The sequence below is a fragment of the Macrobrachium rosenbergii genome, chromosome 9 (assembly GCF_040412425.1).
Source record: "Macrobrachium rosenbergii isolate ZJJX-2024 chromosome 9, ASM4041242v1, whole genome shotgun sequence".
NCBI lineage: Eukaryota > Metazoa > Arthropoda > Malacostraca > Decapoda > Palaemonidae > Macrobrachium > Macrobrachium rosenbergii.
The window spans coordinates 9,260,657-9,285,682 of record NC_089749.1 but is presented as its reverse complement, the minus strand read 5'-3'; the positions used below and the strand labels follow the sequence as shown (position 1 = coordinate 9,285,682).

Here is a 25,026-nt window from a genome sequence, read left to right as displayed (position 1 = left end):
CGCCGTGTTAACGCGACTCCATAATTCACGCTTTATCGTCGGGAGTCGCGGACGTTAATTGCGATAATGATATTCGTGAAATCTCCATAACAAACGACCATTAAGTTAATTGATTCTCAGAGGCGCACTTGCGCGAAATTCCTGTCGTCTGCTGAAGTTCCAGGTATATCCACATCTCGAATCGCGATCTCGGTCTGAATATTATGGAAAATGTGGGCTAGGCACCTTTATTTCGATCTTGGCCGCGGCCGCGTTAATTCTACAGAGAGGACTGACGATGACACGCCATTCAATCGGCGATTTTAATTAACTTTCAGAAGAGGTGGACGAGTCTGGATGGGGGTTCGAGGCGCTTCGAAATCTAGAGACGGCTCGCGAGCCGAGCGGTTCGAACTTCGGCGAAATGGGTTTGGTTGGGCGAATGCGCTGTGATTCATTGAGAAACATTATTAATTTCGATTATTTAATTTTATTGAATCATTTAAATATCGTAAAATTAAAACGATAAGAATCTTTAACTCGCTGTAACGGAGGACGTAACCTTGCTTACTCCGGGCGGGCGTTCGGACGAAGCACCAGCCGGTTCGAAGCAGGAGGCGTTCCGAACTCGAAGCTCGATTGTCAGTCGGTCGAGCAGACGCAAATATGATGGAGGAGGGAGCGTACGGTGGAGGCAAGGCAGGGGCACCTTTTGACCCCCTGGCCTTCGTTCAGCGACCTCAGGTTATCTTGAGAGCAGTGACATGGGTTAGTAGTGGCGTGTGCGAAAAGGAGAGTGAGAGGGGGAGTGTCGGTTCGGGCACAGGAGCGGCGGCAGCATCTTTTTCGTCTCCCTCTCGACCCCCGAAGTGATCGGTCCCGAGGCTATATCGATTTTTGACAGTGGCCAAGTTTTCATCGTGTGTGTAAACACTCCCCTTATTTATTTATTTCCGAGTGGTGGTGCCCGACGGCCTCGTCCGCCAGGTTACTCGGGTCCTGTTTGATTCCCCCTTTTAAATTATTTTTTTTTAATCGTGCCCCAAGTGAGTTATGAGTCACCGTCGAGTGATGAGTCTCTCTCTCTCTCTATCCGTCTTTCTCTCTCTCTCTCTTCGTCGACTGACTTTTACAGAGTCTTCGTCGGTTGAGTCGCGGCGTTGTTCGGTGTCTTGTCAAGCTCGATAAGTCGCAAGTGTTTATCCAAAAACTGTGTCGTTTTTTGTTTTTTATTTATCCATAAAAATGGCTGTTCAACAAAATGGCTTGCTATTGCATATCCAGCCAAGATTAAAATCCAGGCCACAGGCACTGCCCCCCCCACTTATTTGGTACCTGAACCGACCTGTTTTCAATGACAGTGGGGCCTTTTCAACTGTCGTGTTTAGTTTACAGTCCAGAGCTGTTATAGCTCTGCCTTAGAATGACCAGTTTGTTCGTATTCCCATTTTAATTGAATATTGACCAAAGTCAAAATTTATTTATCTTTTGCAAAGTTGATTACTAGTTTTCCTTTGTACAGGCCACTCTGGTATTGAGGTAATGAATAATGGTTGTTCATAATAATAATAATAATATGCTGTTATTATTATTATTATTACTGGTAAATCTGCAACTCCAGTTGGAAATATAGAATGCTACAATCCCCAAGGGCTATAATAAATAAAGCTTTCTACTTAAGAACACAAGTAAAGAGTAAACAACCATATATGAAAAAATATAGATGAAATAAAACACTTGAAACTGAGATATATCTTCCCCTACTTGGCTAGGAAGGTTGTAATTTGGTCACATCTAGAACAAAATTAATAGAAAACCGTGTTATTGAACCTCCAAAAGTAGCCAACTGTGCCTGCCCTAGAAGTGGGCATGCTAGATTAACCCTTGATTTTATTTTGGGAGCTAGTGTCCTAGAGAGTGTGTTTATAGCCAAGTCCCCCATCTGTTGATAAGCTTTATTGCACTATTCTACTCATAGATTCATTGTTTAAGGAGAAATAACCATTTAGATGATATTTCAGAAATTTCAAAGGACTGAGTAATGTACATACCCTCTTTTGGGGGGTATCAACAAGATGCCAAGATATTTAACAAAATATAAATATAAGTATTAATTTTGTTCCCTGTCAATGGAAAGCCCCAATGTCTCTCGACACATTAAGAAAGACGAAAATAATAAAACGGACTGAATAGCCGAGATGGGTTCCAGCGATTGGCTTCATAGCCTAAACCTCATAACGAATTATGAAGGCAAGACTGTTACTGGTTACTGCATCTTGCGCCATTGTTTTAATATGGTAGCCTTCAATGGTCGAAATTCAAGCTACGTAATGTTGTTTATTTGACGTATCGTACGCTGGTTCTACTAAAATGCAAAATATATCGAAATGCTGGTGAAGTAGAGTGCAATGATGTTCAAGCAGCAATGGACCCTTCATTCTGGCAAAATAGGCAATGTTTCATGACAGTAAACTAAATGCAGCTCTGACTTGTGATTGTATCTGGTGGATACAGTATTAGAATGTATCCCAGTAAGTGCTTCGGTAATAATTTTTGGGAAAGGCTTGCAGGATCATTGAAACGCAAAGTCTTTCTTGGTCAGGTCTGATGCAGCGCTCTCAGTTAAGCAGTCTGTACCTGATACAACCCTTTCATTCTATAATGACCTAATTAAGCTTACAATTGTTCTGCCTTTTATTCATTCAAAATCAGTGAAGTCCCAAATTTTGTATTTTTTATATGGTATTGTATTTCAAATAACTATATATATGTATATAAATGTATCCATTTTACATTTTTGATGGCCACTTACGGCTTTAGTATCAATATGGTACTTAACCTTGGTTTGATAAGAAAGACTGATAGCTTGATGTGGAGTCATTATGTAGCTATAACGTATGTCAGTCTCTACTGAAAGAAAATTACCATTTGAAAGCATTGTTCATTAGGCTTATTGTGGGTGGCAAGTTGATACACAGGAACCTAATTACTGGGACCTGTTTGTAAGTTCTTCCACCTCTGCTGGCAATGTTGAGATAACGAGTTAAGTGGTGTTGTGGGTTTGTTATCATTCATATTTTTTCTTGCGGGATATGAAAAGATAATCCAAAGTACATAAGAGCAATTGGAAGTAAAGATAAAAATTGCTTTGCATTTTAAATATTGGAGGCGATTCACCATAAAAATGCCCGCTTACTGTCTTCCGTCTTGCTGTCTACCCAATAGTACTTCTTAGCACAACTTTAGATGATTGTACTTCATCTCACTTATCTTCTGGACCTCTTTATCTTGCTGTCCAATTACTCCAATCTCTTCTCTTTTCACTCATAACCACTGAATGGCTGAAAGTTCCCAGTGCTTGGCTTTACAGCCTGAATTTCATTGGTCATTCATACATAAAAAAAATCCTATTTAACTTACATGCTGTTCTTATTCATTGATAAATGAAAAAGTTATACCCTATATGCAGTTCTCTTTCTTTAGTCTTGGTGGGCAGGTAATGGCAGGCCTAACCTAATCTTAATTTGTGGACTAAGTGTGTAACCCTCACAATGGCACACATCTTAGCCATGGAAGTTAGTTTACACTTTCATTTGGAACTATATTCATGAAAGGATGTAAAGTAAGAAGACAGTATCTAGCCAAAGGAAATCATTGTGTATGTTAGGCAAAAGGAGAAATCAGATGACAGAAAATGTGTATGAATGGGGTTAATTCTGTATTTTAAGACAGTTAAGCAGCAAAGTGTATGTCATAAAACTATAATAATAGCCCTTCAAAGAGCTTTTCCCTGTCTCTGCCATTATACTTATTTAGTTTCTTAAAATTTGCTGTACATCCATTCATATTCTCTTTCTTCCATCTGACTTTCCAACCCCCACCCCCTCAACAATTGTTTCACAGTGCAATTGCGATGTTTTCCTCGAGTTACACCTTTCAAACCTTCTTACGGTCAATTTCCCTCTCAGTGTTGAATGACATAAGTCCCAGCGGTTGGCCTTTGTCCTAAATTTTGTGTTCCAATTTCAATTAAAAATTACTGAAATTATTTTGAGAAACGTGTCATGAGGTCAGTTTACTGAAGCCTTACATTACTGAATTGTTCCTTTGTGGTAATAGTGGTTTTTCAAAATCTTGCAGAAATAATTTATTGTTTAGAGTTGGTCGCTGAGGTCTCTGTACTTGCCACGAGTTTCATGGTGAAATCATACACTTGCAGTCACCACTGTTTGTGTGTGGAAGGTCTGTATGGTGGAGTATGGGAGTATGGTGCTTCAGAAATAGCAACTGCCTTTCCTCTTGACGTCAGATTTATTTGCTGTTTTCTGAGCGATGTTTTTAATCCTTTGAATAGTTTTTCTTGCCCTGAGTTTTCTCATCTGTTACTCAGGCCTTGTGAACTGAATTCGGAAATCGAGACTAGTGAATTATGATGTTTACATTTCCCCAGTCCATATATTTATTTTTTCAATGTCAGTGTTTTCAAGAATATGAGAGGTGCATTGCCATGCAGTATTATACTTAATTTCAACATGGAAGACAATTTCTGTTCTTTATTGTCACACGAGTGACTTTCGGACTTAATTTTTTTTTATGTTGATTACTGTACCCTTAACTAATTACTGTACCCATGACATATTACCTTATACCTACTGTACATATCTTTTAACCCATTTTTCCAGGCCCTTAACCACCATTCCGATGTCCTAAACCTATTACCGAACTTCTGGGAGTCTTAGAGGTAACTGGATATCCTAATATCCTTCACGTCCTTAAGTTTGGTTGCAATTTCCTTTGTCCAATAGCCCAGTTTGCGATTGTTTGCCTCCAAAATTTGTATACTTAAGCTGCCATTTCAAGGTTCTTTGTACCGTATGCATTTTAATCCTTCCTTCACACCATAATCTTGCAGTCATAATTGAAACCATTGCTGCTTCATGCCCCAGTGCACAGGACAAATGGAGTTACAGATATTGTTCACATCAAATTCACCGACTTGAGCTTGATCCAAAAATGTGTGCGCACTCCAAGGACTGCTGCTTATTTTCATTTTACCACTACTTGAATTGACAGTGTACATTACCCAGTGTTTATGGTAGGATATCTGGATACAGGATACATATGTACAGGTATTAAATACTGAACAGTTACGATTGTGCTTAGTATTATGATTAGAATTCTTGTAGGCTTACCCGACTAATAGATAACTTGTAGGCTTACCCGACTAATAGATAACTACAGCCCTACACTGTTTAACTAGCATAGAACAAGTACCTCATAAGAGCTATTGGGATGCTGGTCATCAGCGTTTATTGCTATCCAGCGTACAGTATTGTATTTTCATCATATCATTTCACTGCTTTCATCAGAGAAGATGTCTGTCTGTGCCTAATGTTTATTGTGCCGAATAGAGTGTTTGCCTAGTTGACATTGTTAGTGTATTAGTTTTGGTTTAATTTTATCATTTTTGGAGGGTTTTTCTTTGTGACATATATGTGATATTTCCACCATGTTACAATTACAAACATTTACATGTTTGTAATTGTCACTGGTTTTGCATGCCATCTTTTTAATCTTGTTAGGATTGAACTTCCATTTGTATTTTGTGAGGAGTTGTGAATTTAGATGGTTTCATGCACAGGGAATTCATCCTAAATTCACATGTACTTTAAGGGTTCTATGAAAAGTAATTGTCAGAGTTGTATTTCAGACAAGGATGCAAGCTGCAACTGTTTCTTGTTGAGATGCTCATATATTTGGCTCTCGTTTCTGTGTGTTAGATTGGCTTTCTTTGAAAATAATGAGTTGTGGGGTATTTCCCTGGATGGGCATTTGATGGCCTGTGGTCAGGGAGGAGTTGGATATGCTAGCAAAACCAGTAAATCATACTCTCTTTCTTCCATCTTTCTTTACCCTATATTGAAGTTATAACACCTTCCCCGCCCTCACATTTGGAATATAGGAGTTACGTACGTATTGAATTGAAACTAGTATTATTCATTCTTAGGTTAGGTTATGTTGAAGTATGTAAGGGTTTCTTAGTGATCCAGGCAGTACATTGCTGTCACATATTGAGTTAACATTTTCCTTTTCATACTTAATATCACTTTTGTGTCTTTTCTTTTATTCACACTGATGACGGAAGCATGAACGACATTATCAAGATTTTGGTGACATTGTTCCCCAAGTCTTTTGAATGTTGATTGAACTTGCAATGGTACACATCATTGAACAGCACCCTTTGACTTTATTGTAAAGCACTCTTTGACCTTGTTGAAATTAAGTGATATTGTACATTTGATTTTGGACTACCTAACCCTTTGAAATTCCCATGAGATCGTTCATATTTCAACCACATATTCTGATGTGGCTTTTTATCTGTATAATTTTTTTTATTTAGAAAACAAGAACATAAAATAATTCAGCTTCAGAATAAAATAATAAGGAGTCATTGAGTGATGAAGGAAAATAAATTAAAAGTTCTTCATCAGGTAAAAATTGAAAGGGCTTATGTAAGCAAGAACATGCAATTGAAAAAGTACAGTTGTCTTGACCAGAATAAGCATGATAGTGGTTAATTGTTAAGTTGTCTTCTGTAACCAGTGGTCCCCTCAAAGTCAAGTTTTACAACATACTGTAGAAATTACTTTGTGGCTGGTGATCAGTATAGTGCATTTTCCAAACAGTTAAAACTGTAATGGTACTGAGTACGCCTCATGTTTTCCCCAGTAGTAGATATGTATGTTATAGTATCAGAATCTCAAGCAGAATTTAACTCAGATTGGCAAGTTATGTTTGGTATATTAAACCAATTTTTTTTCCTAACATTCATGTATAGTTGTTATTTTCCAGCTTCTGAATTTTGAAAAATCTCTCTTGACACTAATCAGTAGTGAGGCTAGAGTATTGGAAGTGATTGCATCCAATTATAAATTTTGTCTTATTTCTTTTGTTTGTAAAGACAATGCTTACACAGGGCGTACCCGAGTTACGGCTGCACCGACTTATGGCGTTCCGATCTTACGGCACATTTTCAAATGCAGGCAGTCCCCAGGGAAAATCGCTGATAACCGAAAATTGGCGATTTTCAGTTATAGGCACCTCTGTTAGTTATGCATTGGCGCCAGTATGCAATTATCGGTGCCGATAAGCAGAAAGTGGCACATATCGGCGCCGATTTTCGTCGCTGGACAAGTGCCGAAAAACCGTAACGCTGATAACCAGGGACTGTCCACATTACATTTATCAAGAATAGGTACAATATCTAGTTACTGCACCTTAATCAGGTTATGGCGCCTTTAAAGGCACTTGCAACAAGAATGGGTATCTAGGTACAGTGCCGTTTATGGTGCCTATTAATTAATAAGCACTGACTTATGGCAGAAATCTACTTACGGCATGCCGCTGGAACGGAACCCCCTCCATAAGCTGGGGACTGCCTTACGTGTTCATTTTCTCATTAAATACTGAGATCAGTTTCTCTTGTGTACTGTGCATATTTTCCATATTGCTTCTCTTTGTTTTTTATTTATTTTGCAGTGAATTAACTTCCTTAAATATTTTTTCAATTAAAAGCCTTTAAAAGAAGACTCCCTGTGGTTCTTACAATTATCACCCTCATTGACCTAACTGAGATCCTATCCCTATGTGATGTTTAATCTCATGGTAAAATAGGTATACTTACTTAATAGCAAGTTAATCAGTCTGCATATCAGGACTTCCCAAGAATAGCCTGGACTTGAAATGCTGAAAAGTGTCTACCTAGCTACTTGTGCAACTTGAAATTCGTTGTCGTATCACATTAGAAGTGTTTGTAAATATGTATAGAGTTTTAATTGAGTTTTACCTGTATTTCATTTTTAATTACTGTTGTTTTAGTTTATATTATGGCAGATGTCCTGTCTTAAATAGATAAAAAAGAACTTGACTCTAATATGCACAGCCTTGTATTGCATGATGTGACAAAATAGCATTGACAGGTGTTTAAAGAAAACTTAATGTTACTGTGGTTTTCAGCACATTTTGAGGGGGATGGCCCTTTCTCCTTTTACGTCTGGCTGGCTGAGATGAAGGAAGTGGTGGATTCGTAAGTTATCGCTTTTCTTGATAAAAGGGTTGTCACCTCCGCGCTGCCTACTCATTAGCTGTTTCTGAATGTTGAGATGAGAATACTGTTTGCAGCCAAGTCAGTAATAGGCCGACCACGACATCACCGAGCAACAGTGCTATGGCAGAGATAATGATAACATTTTCCCCTTTATATTTCTCCCCTTAAATCCTCTCGGAATGACATTTCGACATGCTTTTTATTATGAGCCTCAGTGATGCATGGACTGACAATTTCAGGTAGGGATTCAGATCATGCCCTGTATGGTATAGTTTTGATAGGTCTTCAGAGGGTTACTGCTCTAAGTTCTTTTAGTGGTTTTCTTTTTGGAGACTACAGTCGTCCCTCAACTTATTGCGGAAATCACCTACACAAACTTAAAAACATCTATGGAAGACAAAGAAAAAACTCCCAGATACAGTTGTTTGAAATTTAAAAATGAAATTTGCGGGGGCACACCAAGAAAGTGAAGAATGCTTAACAAACACTTTTAACTTGATGCATAAAAGATTCAGGATTGTGTATTGCTATCACCACATTACTAACAGTATGCTTTAAAACAAAACTTTGATTTTTCTTAAGAAAGCTGATAATTTAACCCCTTTCAATACCTGCTGAATAGCACAGCTTCAAACTAGAACCATATCTGTCTAAACTAAAGAGTACTTTGCATTCATCCCTTTGGGAAATATATTACTTAATGGAAAGTCCAACAGGAGGGGGGGCGAGAAAATGATTGATTATGTACTACTTTATAAGAGCAAATGCCAGCCATTACATTATTTTAGGTATTACAGTATGAAAAATTAGAAATTATTATACCTGTAGTATACTCTATACGGCATGATGTACATAGGCTACGTATGCATTTAAAAATTCCCTTCCTACACTATTACACCATTTCATGCAAGGGATTAGAATCTGCGCAATTTCTTACATACAATGTTTGTCCTGGAACTAAAGCAAACCCACACGTTGAGTTGAGGGCCGACTGCATTGGGAATTGTGCCATTTCAGAGGTATGACCTCTCTGTCTCAGCTCGAGATTGAGAGGTTTATGGTTCCTGTATGTATTATGGCTTTTTTCCCTGAGATGCATTCATACAAACAACTTTCTCAAAGAATGCCCCTTTCTATCACTTCTTTTCTGGAGATGATCTCAGAATTCGGGTAATCTAGTTATTTTATCTAATTTTCTATATATTTCTGGTTTACGAAGTGTGCTTTTGGGTAGAATAACTGCTCACAATTACTTTTTTTCCACAAGAGATAATGAAATGATAATGGTTAGGTATGAAGATGAAATAAGAGTATGTAGTCTGCAATAAGATTTTTCTGTACTGCCTGGTATGATCATCTTAAAGCTTGTGGTATCAAATGGGTTCTTATAACTGATATACTTAGTATCCACCCACATATTTTTAAGAGCAGAACCACTTCCAATAACACCTGGGATGGCCTACTTTGTACAACATGACTCAAACACTTGTGTGATTTGCCGAACATCGGCAGCGTTCAAAATGGTCAGATTTTACAGTGGATTTTAAATTAGTATATTTGTGTTGTGGTCTAACAGGTGCTGACTTCCTAACTACTCTACTGTAATTTTGTTAAGCTACACACCTGTTTTTCCTTCTGCTTGCCACTGCCAACAGATAATGAAGGCAGCTTTTGTTTTTTATTCAAGATTTTCTTATTTTGAAACGTGGAGCTTTCTTATTCTTTCATTCTTTTTCCTGTTCACTTTATTGACTGGGATATAAGCATGGGGCATTGATGGGGCATTTGTTGCTCAGTGGGGCATTAGTCCAAAGACTTACACTTGTGGCATCCTTGTTAGAGATGTCACTGCATATGTTGCATTAAGACTGGGTTGCCCTGTGAGTTTAGGTGGATGACACGGTATGTAATTTTATTACTCTTGGATCTCTCCCTCCTCTTTCTCAGTGAAATTGCCATTTCCTTTTAGAAGTTTAGTTTACAGCCTTCAGTATTTTGTTTTTAAATTTTATTTGAAATTTCTCCTTTTTATCTCTTTTGCGACTTTGAAATCACGAGTTGATTACCCTGATACTCTGATGTGTGACTAGAATTGTGTAAATTGCTGTATAATCTCATAAACGTCTTGTACATTTACTCACAGAAGTATGACTAGAGTTGCGTAAGCTGCCGTACAGTCTCGAGAACGTCGTGCGAGTAAAACGAACTGTGAACTTTTCTCTTCTCTTTCAGTTTTTCTCCATTATTGTCTTTGGATGCATTTCTTCGCAAGGGTGGACGAAAGACGCCAAGGGGAAGGAAACCTGCCTTTATAACGGGGACAGCAATGCCTGCAACTATGGCGTCGGCATCTCCGTCATTGCTTTCATGGCCTCTATTGGGTTCATAGTTGGAGAATACCTCTTTGAACAGATGTCCTCTGTCAAGACGAGGAAACGATATGTCATGGGTGATATGGGATTTTCAGGTGAGAATCTTGGAGCTTTAGTTTGTTATCTTGTTAGCATTCTATTTTATCTAGTTCTATTCTGACCAAGGCAGTGTGTTCTTGCCTAGTCCATGTTTTTTGTTAATAGTACTTTCTCAACTTAACTTGTGAATATTGTATGATTATGCAAAAGTATTGTATACTAGCAAGTTACTGTATATAATGAGGCTTTTACTTCAGTCTGATACATAATGGATGGTACAGGCAGTCCCCGGTTAACAGCGGGCTCGGTTAACAGTGATCCGGTTTTATGACGCCTGTCTAGCGATGAAAATCAGCAATATTCGGCACCAAAAATCACCTATTTCCGCTTATTGGCGCCGATAATTGGGTATTGGCACCAATACATACCTAACAGAGGCATCGGTAACTGAAAATCGGCGCTTTTCAGAGCCGATAAGCCCCAAAATTCGCCGAAAAAGCGCAAAAATCACCGATTTCCGGTAAGCGGCGATTTTCAGTTATCATCACACCCTCAGAACGGAACCCCGCCGATAACCGAGGACTGCCCGTATATTACATATTATATTTTTGACAAGCCTTGAATTGAACATTGGGTATCATCACGTCTCCATTGCACTTTGATATGCATTTCAAGATTTATCATGACTACCAAAACCAGTGGAAATTACTTGAAGTAATAATCTATATCTGTAAAACAATCAAATGTTTCCTTATCTCAGCTGTGTGCCAGAGTCGAAACTATATGAAAGCAGTACTGGAATGTTTTTAGTAGCTAATGAATTTCCCTTGAAGGTACTTGATTGGAAGTCGGTAGTAGGAAAGTTCATGAGGATCTATTTTCACAGCATTGTGGGCCTTCTTGTACTTCATTGGATTTTGTTACCTGACTAACCAGTGGAGTAAGGCGGAAGATCCTCCAGGGGGCTATGGCGTCAACAACATGCAAGCAGCTATCACCTTCAGTTTCTTTGCCATCTTTCCTTGGGTAAGACACTGATACTTGAGTCTTTCTTTAAGTACCGTAGCTTATTTTATGTAACGTGAGTCACCGTTATTGAGGCTGTGATGCCGTACAAGTTTGCACAAGATTATCGCATGTAGTGTCTACTTCTTTGTAATTTTGGAGTTGCATGTTTTGTTTTATCCGCTTGCAGTGTCCCCTTGTTGCAACCTCTCTCGTTCCTTTTAATGTACCTCCGTTCATATTCTGTTTCTTCCATCTGACTTTCCACCCTCTCTAGCAATTTTTTCGTAGTGCAGCTACAAGGTTTTTTTCGTCTGTTGCACGTTTCAAACCTTATTGCTGTCAATTTCCCTTTCAGCGCTGAATAACCTCGTAGGTCCCAGCGCTTGGCTTTTGACCTAAATTCCACAGTATATTCTGTTTTATCCGTAGCTGTGTTAGTCTAGATTGTTTCGTTGAATACGTTTAGCTGGTATTCCAGCTTTTTTGTTTTCCATGGGTTTAAAATGGTTGATAAATACAGTAAGGTAATTCAGATGATAAAATTTCATGAGGTTCACATCATTGTCTGTCAGTTCTTTGTAGATTGAGGCTAATCATCATGAAAATTGTTATTTTGAAAATAAATTATTTTAGGCAATAAATAATGAGGTTCTCCAAGGGAATGCCATTTTGCCCTTGCTGTTTGCCTTGATTTTGTAATGAAGTATGTGGTCAAAGATGGAAGATAAAAGTTAAATTGGTGTAGAAACTTGACTTTTAGAATATGAAGCTAATGCATTTTTAATCGGCAAAACTATAAAATTTGCAAATCTTGGGTAATAGAATGCATCATATATCTAGAGGGATAGAATTCAAAAATTAATTTAAGAAAAATGGAAGTAATGAGGAAGGAGTATGCACATAATGATGAACTAACATTTGAAGACAGGATTGATGAGCTCACTTCTAACTGTGCGCCTTTTGTCTCTCCGTTCAAAAGGCTGCTGCAGCATACTTGGCCTTTTTAAGGTACAAACAGGGAGCTGACCAAGCCTTCGCTCCAAGCTACGAAGCAGATCCTACAAACATGGGAGGCTACAACAGCTACCCAGACGCCACAGATCCCGACGGAGGTTACTCTCAGCCTCCGTTTGGCGGACAGCCAGCCCAGCCACAAACAGGTATGGATAACATTGCTGACATGGGGAACATGGGGTATCAGTCACAGGCATGATCTTTTTGTATCTTGACGAGGAAACAGTTGTTCCTTCTTGTTGGAGATTGCTTTCTGATTTTGAGCTCCCAAGTCTGGTTCATTGTACTCGAGTGACATTGTCGCTGAGCTCTGAAAGCTTTTTCTGTATGTTTGTTCCTTTATTTTGTACATGTAATTATGAAGCCGCAGTTATTGACTTGTGGGAGAGAGATTTGTTAAGTGTTAAAGAACCTGTCGGATATTTTTGAGTCAGAGACAAAATGTTTTAAAGGAATGAACATATTACGATGCATGTGTTATACTGTTGAAACCTGTGAAGCGTTCAAGTCACTCATTAGACAGTGCAATGCTGAAGCAATGCAATTTTTCTCTCGTGAATAACAAGTGCAGTGTACCCGCAACTTACACAAGGGTTTTCACAGATGCTTCAGTTTTTTGTTCTTGGGAATAAAAGTCAAGTTTTGTTAAATCTCACAGTTTTAGAGTCTCATTTAGCATTATGATTCAGATATTATTTTATTTTCACTAGGAAGTGATAGCTTTTACCATTTTGTTCCCAGAAAGGGTTACAGAACGTTAATTACCTGTAGGATTTTGTTAGACATCTTCAAGTCGACTTGAAAGTTTGTGGAAGACTTAGGGCACTGTACATTGTGTATGGGAAAATAAGCAATATCTTTCAGATGATTTTATCTGGTCCTTTAACTTGTGTAATTAATACACAACGGAGTTTGTGGATCCTAATATGCATATTTTTAGGCAATACCCTCTCCTGGAGGGGTTTTGCACTTGTGTTCCCATAGGTAGAATGTATGTAAATTATTCCAAACTTAGCTGTTAAATTATTTTTACTGTAATCGTGTCATGATTCTTATGAAATGGATTATGCACATGGTGGGAGTGTGGAGTTATAAGCAGCAGTGTTATCATGATAAACAGTATGACAGTATTGTACCAGTTAAGTGAAAAAAATGTTGACTGGCTGAGAGGCTGGATGTTATAAATTTGGTGTCATCAGTAATTAGCTTTTAATGGAGCCAGGTGACGTGTTTTCTTTATGATGGTAAGCACTCCTCTTTAGGTAATTAACTTCTTTTTTTTATTATTATTATTATAATTATGAACCCTGTCCATGTGGAACAAGCCCACCACAGGGGCCATTGACTTGAAATTCAAGCTTCCAAAGAATATGGTGTTCATTTGAAAGAAGCAACAGAAGGTTAACAAGAAATGCAAAAAGAAGAGATCAGTTATAGAAAAGATAAGAAGAGGTCTTCTTCAGCTTTTTAATTTGGTTAGGTAGTCATCGAAGTACTTTTACTTCTCATAAACAGAAGATTCATTGGTTTTTTATCTTATTTTACAAGTTGATGATAATGTTAAATAATTACTGAACTGGTATACTATACAAAGCCCAGCCCAACACGTGAAAAACATTGGGGTTGTAAATGTAGATTGAAATTTATACTTTAATTTGGAATTTGATGCAACTAGCCTACACTGCATTCTTGGGAGGGGGTAGTGGCTTCACATTACTGCATAGTGGTTGTCAAACCTGTATTTTGAACAAAAGGACAATTAGTCAAGAATCGATCAAGGTATAGAGGCTTCCATTCACCTGCTGTTGAAGGTATTACCTTGGCTGCTTAGAAGAACAGAGTTCAGTATGTAACAAATATAATTAACAGTCAGGAGTATCTGATCTTACTTTAGAGCTTACCTTGTTCAGACATTTAATCTTTGAGACTGTGTGGCGTCAGTTTGTAGAGTCCTGTGAAGCACAGATGCCGACAAATCAGGAATGGTACCTCAGCAGTTTGCTCACTCATCTGTGTAACAGATTTGTTTTTCTTAGATGTATCTAGTCATCTGTATGGGTTGTACTGTAATAATCCCGTAATAATGATGTTGATATTGCAGTTTTATTTGGTACAAATTTGTTTTTGAATGTTGATTTTCTCTGGAGTATTTATAAGATTGTTTCTGTCAAACTCTGTTTCCGTAAAGCTTCTGCTTTGCAGTGTAATTGATATTTGTACTGTAGTGGGCAAATGATTAAAATGTAGAGGTCTACAATTCTTTTATTCTCACTGATTTCTCACAGTACCTTTTTGTCACTTATTGCCGAGTAATGGGTCTGGCAGTTTTTCTGAATCAAGCTTTAGTTGTAAGCCTAACCACTTTTCATTCGATGTCCGGCTGAGAATTCCTTTGACTCGTGTTTAGAGCAATATTCAATACTTCGCTCGTACTACAAACTAACAAAAATACAAACTCCAATTTGAGGGTTATTGATCCCTACAAGTGGCTTTGTGAAAAAGTAGATCCTAGTGTGTTCTGTTATACATACCAGTACTAAACAAATTTTTTTTTATATTGGTTATGTTTGTAGATACAGTATATTCTTGATTAATGTCGTCTTCTAACATGCAGACTATGCAATCAGTGTTTCTGGTATGATCTGACACCCAGGTATCTTCATTGATTTATGTTTTATCAAAAGAAAAAGAATATTCTAACAAGTCCACACATCAATAGCATAGAAATTTAAAAGCATCTAATAACATACATCGACACAACTCTGTTTTCCAATAAACACCTTGTTCATAAAAATTGGGAGTAAATCAGCCCACGTTTTCTTTCATAGGTTTACATAGGGAATTTCTGGTTGGAACTTGGATAGTTTAATGTTTATTGAGAGGAGACAGTATTTGCAGTCTTCCATGTCATTAGGACTTATCTTTTATATCAAAGAAATTGTAACAGACCTTTTTGTTTATTGGTAAACAAATTTTGAAAGTTCATGGGGTCATGACTGTAGTGATTAGGCTTGTGTTTTTTGAAGCCAGTGTTAAGCAGCTTGTTATTTGTTATTGGTGTGTTTCTGATTGGAGTTAAATACATCACTGAATGCTAATAATGTAAATAGCTATTGCACTGGAGTCTGAATGGTTATAAATTTATAATAAGATGGTGCGATTTAAAAGTAAGTATTTAGACTTAAGGTTTTTCTATCAAAGTTTTATGATATCTTGGTGTGTCTGTGTTTAGCATTTAACTGATGTATACTGTGTAGTGCCCTTAGTTTTGTATTCAACACTTGCCTTTTAAAAACTACACTTTGAGAAATCTCAGGTGTCAGGTAGGTCCCATCCAGCAGTTGTATTCACTCGCTTTATGCTTGAAATACCAACACTTTCATGGAAAAGTGTCTTAGTGTACTGAACCTTATCTTTCAGTTCCCCTTTTTATTGTAGAGTGGTATAATCCATTTATCTTAAATTATATACAAAACTTGCTTGCATCACTTATAAAAGTTATAATTCACTTAACAGAGATGAATAACTTGATCTACACTGAAAACAGAAACATGTTTTGTTTTGTACCTGACATCACAAATCCTATGTTGTTTTTACTCGATGTTGAATATTCCCTTGGAAAGTAAAGACACAAGACCCTGTTGCTGGAACATGAGGCACAAGATACCTTTGCTTTTTAAAAGCTTAAGCTTTTCATTGCTTTCATTATCCCGGTTGCTAAATGCTGGAAAAGATTTTCCTAAATTGATTTTTCCAACTTCAGTGATTGCTCAAGTATCTTGTCGCTTGTGTCACATCCTTGACATTTATTGAACATGACATATATTTGTTCCGACACGAGTACGAACCAAAGCTTTCGTGGATGGAGTAATTGCGTGTGAAAGCGAACGTAGCTGCAAGCACAATAATAAGGTAAGGCCATCTCAGGTCTTACTTGACCACGGGCCTAACCGTTAGGATATTGTTTTGCGAGACGATTCAGCAAAAGCCGAAGCACGCTGTGCACAAAATTACTCCATGCATCAAAGCGCAGGTTCGTACGTCAGGAAAAATACAAATTACTTCAGGATTTGGTATTTTTTCCATTACACCAACTGAACAGGAAATTTGACTGTAGCACTTCCTCATATGCATCATTAGATATCCTGCCAGGCGCTTACAGCAGTCCCGTGTTTTGCTTTCAGGTATGCAGCAGGCTCCTCCTTACTAGGGGAGTAGTGTGTAGGTTCATGAACAAGTCAGCTAGTCATTCCTCACACTAGTCAGAACTACTTGCTGGATAGCACTTAATCCCGTAAATCTACTGATCCTCAAGTACAGAAGATTGTGAACAGGCTGCTGCTGCTACTGCTGCTGCTGCTGCTGCATACAAACTTCGCCCTCGGTCCAGAGGGCGACCCACCCAGGGGATGATGACATGCTAGTCAGGGGATATGAGCACGTGTCCCTTGGTTTGTCTTAACTACTTAAACAAACAAAAAAAAAATAACAAAAAAGAGAGAAAAAATGTGTGTAATTATGTCATATACTTTTTGGAACAGAAAATAGGGGCTTTGAATTGTCAAGAGACGAAAAATAGAACGAGTGAGAACAGATGCAGATAGTAATGTTTGTGACATAAACAGTGGTCAGGATAACTACATTCATTTGTACATTTGTAAATGAACTACATAAATAACCATGCAGTTTTGTCTGCTTCTATTTGCTTCTGTAAGACGATTAGTTCATTTTGGGGTTTTTCGTTTTGTTGAATATTTCATCTTTTCTTTTAGAGAATACTTGAAGTATTACTATTACTGACAGTGGAAAATGGAGACAAATAAATGGGTTAATTGTATAACTCACCATATATATGCCTGCTATGAGGACATTTTCGTGTAATGACTTAAGTAACTTTTAGTTTAGTTCGAGTTTGATTTTAACGATGTACAGCCACACAGCAATATTTTTTTTTTTATTACCCAGTATCAATCTTGGCACGTTCCCTATGTTCTTTCCTTTTCTTGTGTATAAATCGGAAGGGTTTTTATAAATAACAAATATCGTAGATTCTGAAATCCTCATTGGTATTCACACAAGACTTTGGGGGTCAACAACATTTTTGGAAACCATACATGATTATTCTTACTCATTTTTGACAGTTCATTCGTTAATTTGTGACAGTCGGCATGGTCAGTTGCGTCAGCTATAATTTTGAGTCTGTTATTCTGTATATAGTTTGTATCTATTGGTAACCGAAGTATTATCGTCTTTGTAAAACCCACTCCAACATTCACTATTCAAATTGTTTGTTTAGTACAGGTAATGCAAAGAATTATCTACAGGCCATATTTGCCCAGGAATTAGGGGGTTGTTTTTCAAAGCGGGGCACTGATGCATTTTCTGTACTCGTTCATTTTCGATAAGTGGCATTTTGAGATCCCTCCAAAGGTGTTGTGCAGTTTCAATAATTCCTCCTAAACTTAGCTCCTTGCTTAGGTGAAGTTAAGTGAATGTTGTCCAGTCGCAGGCATGCTGTTGCATCCCACTTTTGCATACCGAGAGTCATTCTGTGTAATGACAAGTGGCTGTGCTGTATATTTTGTACGGTGCAACATCCTGTATTTGAGTGCATCAAATGCCTGCAGCCATACCTTTGGTAGTAAGCAACGGAAGTTTATAGAAATTGGAAGAAGAGACTTAGATGATAATTGCTGTAATGAAACATTCCAGTTATTCACTTGGCTGTTACAATGATCTCATTTGAATTTGCAATATGAAAAGGATAGATATTAATGTTTCGTTAATTTGTTAGCTCTCTTTTTTAGCTGACATCCAGTGGATTCGTATCTTTTCGTTTTCCATGAGGAACCACGCACCCCTCTCTTCGTTTTCCTTTCTCTACTTTTTTTATCACTAAATCGTGCATCAATTTAGAGCTTCCCCATGCTCAGTATTCTCATTTTGGTCATCCAGTATTACATTGCTATGCAAATCATCTTTTCACCGTGAATAAAATCTTTGTATTCTAGATATGTTGCTTTTAGTGGCTTGGGACTGGGTGGTAATTTAATGGAAGGCTGAAATACACAGACTGCTGTGATTTTTCTTGCGCTCTGTTATAAGAGAGCACTGGCAATAATATTCGTATCTTTTTTTTTTTTTTTTTTTTTCTGGAGGAATAAAACCAACTGATGTCCCTTTCTTGGTGAAGTATGTATTTTCCTTGGATGCACTTTTCAGTTATGGGATTCTAAGAGTTGCAGAGGATTTTCCCCTCTCTACCCTCCTCATTCCTCTTGTGGCCTTCCTTTGCTACAAGTTCATCTATTCTGTACTTCTTTCATCTTTCCAATTTGGCCCGTTTTGTCTGAACTGTTCTGAGCAAGTTAAACTCTTAATAACACTTGTTTTTATGCCTGTTTCTTGTTGACAATTGTAATACCATCTTCCTTGTCTCTTTAAAATACAAGAACACTTTGTACTAAATTTACTAGCCCTCTTGTTCATGCTTTTCTCCTCTTTATCAACAGAATTCACAATTTTTTACCTTTTTCACTTTTGATTGCATGAGGTACTGAAGCATTTTGCATAGCAATTCCTTTGGTCACTGGATCTTCATTAGATTTCTGATCTAAGATAATTTCACTTGTGATTAAATCCACAAGGGAACAACAATTTTCAGTCCTCCCTACAGGGCTTCCCTTTGTAAATTCCCACAATCCTATGTGGTTTTGATGTTGGAAGAGGTCATAATTCCCACAATCCCATGTGGTTTTGATGTTGGAAGAGGTCATATCAGCAGAAGAACTTGCTTATGACAGGGAGGCATGCTTTGGTTAACTTTGAGATTTGCTTACCCATTATAGCTTCATTTCAGCTGAATTTTATTCTTTTGACAGCTGTTTTACCTTTGAGGCTAATACTTTTTCCTTTTTTTTCTCAGAATGAGGCATACTCTCACTTGTTTCACTTGAACCAACTTCTTGTTAGTCTTGGTGTGATTATTTATCTGTGATTTATCCTTACTGATATTATCAAGGTGTCCTGTAACATAGTTCTTTATACGTCCTTGTCCATAGGGTTTTATGTTGCAAATCTTTGTCTGTCTGTTAGGAATTTGTAGGTTACAGCCTTCTCCTCATCAAGAGCTTCAAGATTTTGAACTGGAATTTGCTTAACATACCATTTTCTTTTGGGTAGTACGAATCCCCTTTATTCTTTACTTTGACAGTGACTTTCTAAGCTGTGTTTCTTTTCACTGTCCCATTCTTCAGCGTCAACACACTCGATTTTTGGTCCCGAAGTCGATCCCTTCACAGTACTCTTCTATTAACATGCTTGTTCCTACTTTCTATCACATTTCACAATACAGTTGACATATTTCCCCCCCAAGGTGTTTTCCTTCTTTATGGTTTAGCTTGATCAGTAAACAGCTAGTTTACTTTCATATTACAGTTTTGTTTTAGGAACTTTCAAGTTAATTCACTTGGTCTTTTAGTAATTTTTTTTTATTCATGTAGAGAGACAATTTTCTATTCTCACATTTACTTTGAGTTTTAATTATGTATGTCCGAGGCTTTTTTTTTTTTATTCTCACGACGTAACGTAAAGTGTTATTTTCTGTTGGACGTTTTTCCACTTTTGTTAAAATCTCAAGAGGGCCTTTTAGCACTCTTGAAAGCTTTAAAATTGCTTTAGTACTCTTGTGCTGTTGTGAAGATTGGTATTTTTCAATTTGGTTACGTCCCTAAAGTTCACTAGCCTAAAGGTTCATAGTTCCTGTTGCTCTCAAGACATATTCTGGCTGTCCATCAAGTGAGTCCACACATATCTGTAATTGGACACAGTTAATTTAAGAATGACTACCTATGGTTTAGGATTGTGTTAAGATATGAGGATTGTCATAGGTCAGAGTCCTCTTTTGTTAAGTAACTTTACAATTAACACGAGTGAGTTACTATCATTGCAGGTCTGTTCCAGTGCGATTTCCTTATTTACTACTGTAATTTGTTTTCCAATATAACTGCATTAGGATCTCAGGTTTCTGAAAATGTTCTCATCTTACATGGTTTTAATATATTAAAAAAATCTGTGTTGTATATTTTTCACATGGTGTAAGCTTGATTATGGAGTATTTAATTTTCTGTAACATAGGCTCAGATTTAAGGGGATGCTCGTACTTTTTCGTCATCCTGTTTTCCTGTGCAGAGTAAAAATCCTAGTCTTATTTCAGTCTGGTAACGGGTTTTAAAACTGATGAAAATTATGGCATGTTAATCATGAGTGTTTATGTTTGTTTTCATTAAGCTTCTGTGTAATTTCATTTAGCAGGGCAGCAGGTCACAGTAATAGGATCTCTGGAAAGTTAAATCTGGGAGGTGTTACATAGCAGTACCAAAACAAATCATTTCTACATTTTCTCTTGTGGCCGCTTTAAAAGCAGTTATGTTGGTGTGACATATTTGGTTCTACTCTCATGTGATTAGTGTTAGAGCGAATAAAAAGCAATAAAACTTCAACATAATCAAAAAGCAAGGAGTGCGGTTGTTTTCCTATTGTTGTTCAATTGGGTATGGGAGTGATTTGTTAAAAAACGCTTCCCACAGTCTTTATACTAGCTCAAACATTTTTTCATTGATGTTTCTTGAGTGTTTAATCTCTCTCCTTCCTTTGTAATTGTCACTCCTTTATCATTTTATTATGTTGAAATGAAAATCGAAAGTTTTAGGTATGATTAGCACATTCTTTGCCCCCAAAAATGACCTAACTTAAGATGATCTGAAATGCCTTGAACTGCCTTCTGAGAATTCCAAATCAAGGGGGTTACAAGTAGAACCATGTGATAGTGCACTACGTTAACACTAGAAAGGCCTCTGCAAAAGTCGACGTGTTGAAATTAAAAGAGTCCTATTTCAAGAACGAAAGATAGCCGGTTGCTTTAATACAGGTCTTCTACATTTGTTAGTGATAGCATATTGATTGAAAGATCTTCTACCTTTGTTGACAAAGAAAAAAGTTATGGCCAGACTAATGTGGCACAGGTAATATCTTCTAAAAGGCAGGTGTTTTCCTTTATACCATTGGAAGTAAATGATTTGACATTTATTTAGCTGGATGTGATGAATGAGCAGCTTGCAATAGAACTGTATATTGGTCAAGGACAAACCATTAAGGGACATTGTTGCTTTTTTTCTTCTGTATTCCATATTGCGTAAGGGATTGATGTAGGGTTTATTTGATATAAGTAAGCTCAATAAGAAGTATAATTTTCAATAATTATATTTATAAGTTCTTTTTGGTACATCAGAGTACAGGAGACACAATGCCCAAACTGATTATTTCAACTGAATTAGTATTTTTGGTCACTTTTAACAGAACTTCCTTGTCATGCCATGTTTTACACTTGAATGGTACTAAACGTTTGGGTGACATTACTAAAAAGAACTACCGTACGATAAAGAGATAGAGTAAATAAACAATTCAAATATGGGGGGCTATTTTTACGCGGAATAATACCTCAGAAGAGCTAGTCTTTGCATAACCTTACAAGGAAAGGAATGGTACTAAATATATTTGATCTTCTAACACGGTGCTCAGCAGGAAGAGATGTCAAGCAAGGAGCTTGAGTTTGATACAGGTTCTTGTACCTGTCTGAGCTTTTTTTAAAATGTATTGTTTGAATATAAGCAGCATAGACCTTGTGGGGTTCAATTTCTCCTGTAGGCCATACTGTAGATGATGGGACATATTTGAATGAATATCTTGCAGATTTTTATGTGGTGTTTTTAAATTCTAAATATCTGAAGGCCTACGTCGTTATGAGTTTGGTTGGCCAGCCGTGTTTAGGAAGTAAAAGGTTCAAATTCATCTTTCCTCTTTGGTTGCATAAAATTTCCATTGTTTCTTGTACTTTTGTGCCAACAGGTCTCAGTAATATGAGAATGACATTTAGTGTTTGCGGAAAGAAACACTACTAACACAATAAGAATGTGCTCATTGTACGTGTAATGATAGTACGTTATCAGTACAGTAATGTTAATTATATGGTAGATGTAGGCAGTTCATTATTACTGAGTATGAAATGTCTTCTGTCAGTGTTATTGGGATTTTTTTTTATAGAGAAGTTCAAGATCTCATCGGATACGAAATGTGCTCTTTAAACTGCGCTGACGATACACTGTCGTTCATTTCTGACAAATCGAGGAAGTGTTGTAGAGAGCAGAAATTAAAAAAAAAACGAATGTGTGTTCATAAGAGAGAGAAAATTATTCAGGATAGAATTTCTTAATCAAAATACATGGGTGTGTTCAGTAAGTGTTGGTGCTAGCAGAAAAGTGCGGGTTTAGTCTGTTGAAATATAAGTGTCAAGATGTGTGTGGGAGTATTTTGATGTACTATATATGTATTGAAGTTCCTGGTATATTTATTCCAGTTGGATTCTTAAAGAGTACCTTCTTCCATTCTAAAAAAAAGAGTTGCTCATTGTAATGATGGATGAAAGTCCCTTGGAAAATGTCTAAACAAAGGAAGTTTTTATTATATTTGGACAGATTAGCAGTTTTTTGTTTACCCGAGATTGACACTGAACATATCCTTGTGTTTTGGCTTATATTCAGAGTAAATTTTTATGGACAAATATGTCTGTTGATATATTCTGTAAATGACTGTATTTTTCTCTATTTTCAAGTCTATTTTATGTATATAGTTTCATAAAAAAAAAGAGATTGTTGGAGTATTTTCCTCAATGGAGTACATGTAACATATGTATGGATACTATATTTATATTTTGAAACTGGAGTTATTTTTGTTGTGCTTGGGTCATCTTCTTCCACACTTTTTTTTTTATATACGACACATATCAAAGCAACAACTAATATTACACATGAATTAGGATACAGCAACAGGATCTTTACAGACGAGAAAATTGTAACAATTACATCAAAAGGATTATATCTTGTCCTGTGTGCCCTTCAAGAACACTGGGTCTTTTCAATAGTGAAAGAAAGCAATGCAGTTAACTGATAACAATACTATTAATGATATGCTATTTTCTTAAAAACCTTTTTCTAATTACACTGCCTACATCAGTACTAATCCTTATCTCTGGGGGAAAAAACACAAGTGGTGGATGGATGTATTATTGATAAGGAGTGTTCCATAGTACCACCACAAGTCTTCAGCAGTTTCGTTGGCAGATCTGTTTTGTTTTCACTGTAAATGTTGTATGTGAAAATGACAGTAGCCCCGATTTCTCCTGTAATCATATTCATCTAGTTATTGGTGTATAAATGTATGTAAATTAAATGAAGCGTCAGGTTTCGTGCGTGCAGTCATGACAAAATATTTGATAACAGTGCTTGCCTTTCGTGCTCCAATGACTGACGACTCTTGGAGAGAATTCTGCTTCTCCATCCTCTTCGTTCTCCCACGAATTCTTAGGTAGCTTTGACCACGAGCCTTTAAATGAAAGCGAGGACTAAATAAAAAACATTGTTGTTGACTTGTTAAACCGGAAAAAGAGGGCATTGACGCAAGCAAGAGAGAAGAGGGGGCAGAGGCAGAATCACTGCACAAACGAAAGCTGTCATTAAGTGTATAGTGGAAGTTCAGTGCTGTAGATATTGTTGCCAGGATAGTTGGAGAATACAGTTTTAAGACTGGGCTCATGTAGCAGATCAGTCATCAATGGACTAAAAGGTTTTTTAATGCAGTACAGCATTTAGTAATTGGCCTTTTTATGTGTGCATATTGTTTTTTATTTTGTTAGGTTCTAGTGATAATTGTTTTAGGTAAAAGCTGAGCTTTTTTTGTTTTTTATGCACACACACTAGACAATATTAGTTTCCATATTCATGGAAGAGTATCCTTAAAGTAAGGATTAATAATAACTCTAATCCTTGATGACTTTTGCTATTGATTGTTGCTGTTAGTACCATACATTCCAAAGTTGGTGTAGGATACAGACACCAGTTACATACGTTTGGCATTACTGAATTTTAGCATTAAGCATAGCGTAGCAGCTCATGGATTTTTAGTACCTCATTGAAGTTGTGTTCAGTCCTTTCCCCTCCCCCAAGGATTTTTCAAATGGAAGTACGAAAGTTGGACTGGATCTTACGTCTGATTACACAAGAGCAGAACGGTAATTTCATTCTTCTTTTCTGAGATCGTTCAGGTTTGGAAATCAAAGTTGAATTACTATTCGGTGTACAGATATCGTGATACATGTTCCAATTTGTTCTCTTGCTCATTCAGATATGTTAAGATACTAGGTTAAACTGTCTCTGGTTTATCAGAGACAAGTAGAGATTTGAACCCTTGTTACCAATCAACGAATCTTGTTAGGATTATGGATCTGTTGTGCAAGACGTCATTCTAAGGGACATGGACGGTTCATACTTCCATTCATCCTGTAGTTTCAGCATTCAGTTGCAAATATAAAATTGATTTTTGGTTATGTTTTGCAGCCCTCATCCATAATGGAATGTATTGTAATGCACACAATAAAACTAAAAAGTGCTTTTA

The 25,026-nt window shown here is 37.1% G+C and overlaps 2 protein-coding genes across 3 annotated transcripts in view; one reads left to right on the top strand and one right to left on the bottom strand.

Moving 5' to 3' along the window:
• LOC136841426 (pyridoxal phosphate homeostasis protein) overlaps positions 1-25,026 on the bottom strand; it is a 251,700-nt gene that overhangs the window by 19,728 nt on the left and 206,946 nt on the right. The gene's annotated exons all lie outside the window — the stretch shown is intronic.
• Syngr (synaptogyrin) lies at positions 590-25,026 on the top strand. Of its 2 annotated transcripts, XM_067108349.1 has the most exons (5): positions 590-747; positions 10,319-10,553; positions 11,384-11,523; positions 12,485-12,665; positions 16,704-25,026. In XM_067108349.1, exons 1-5 carry the CDS (start codon positions 646-648, stop codon positions 16,727-16,729), a joined length of 684 nt encoding a protein of 227 aa, XP_066964450.1. In that variant the 5' UTR covers positions 590-645; the 3' UTR covers positions 16,730-25,026. The 2 variants fall into 2 exon arrangements, with proteins under 2 accessions (XP_066964450.1, XP_066964449.1); XM_067108348.1 differs by lacking the exon at positions 16,704-25,026 and having other exon boundaries at positions 12,485-14,773.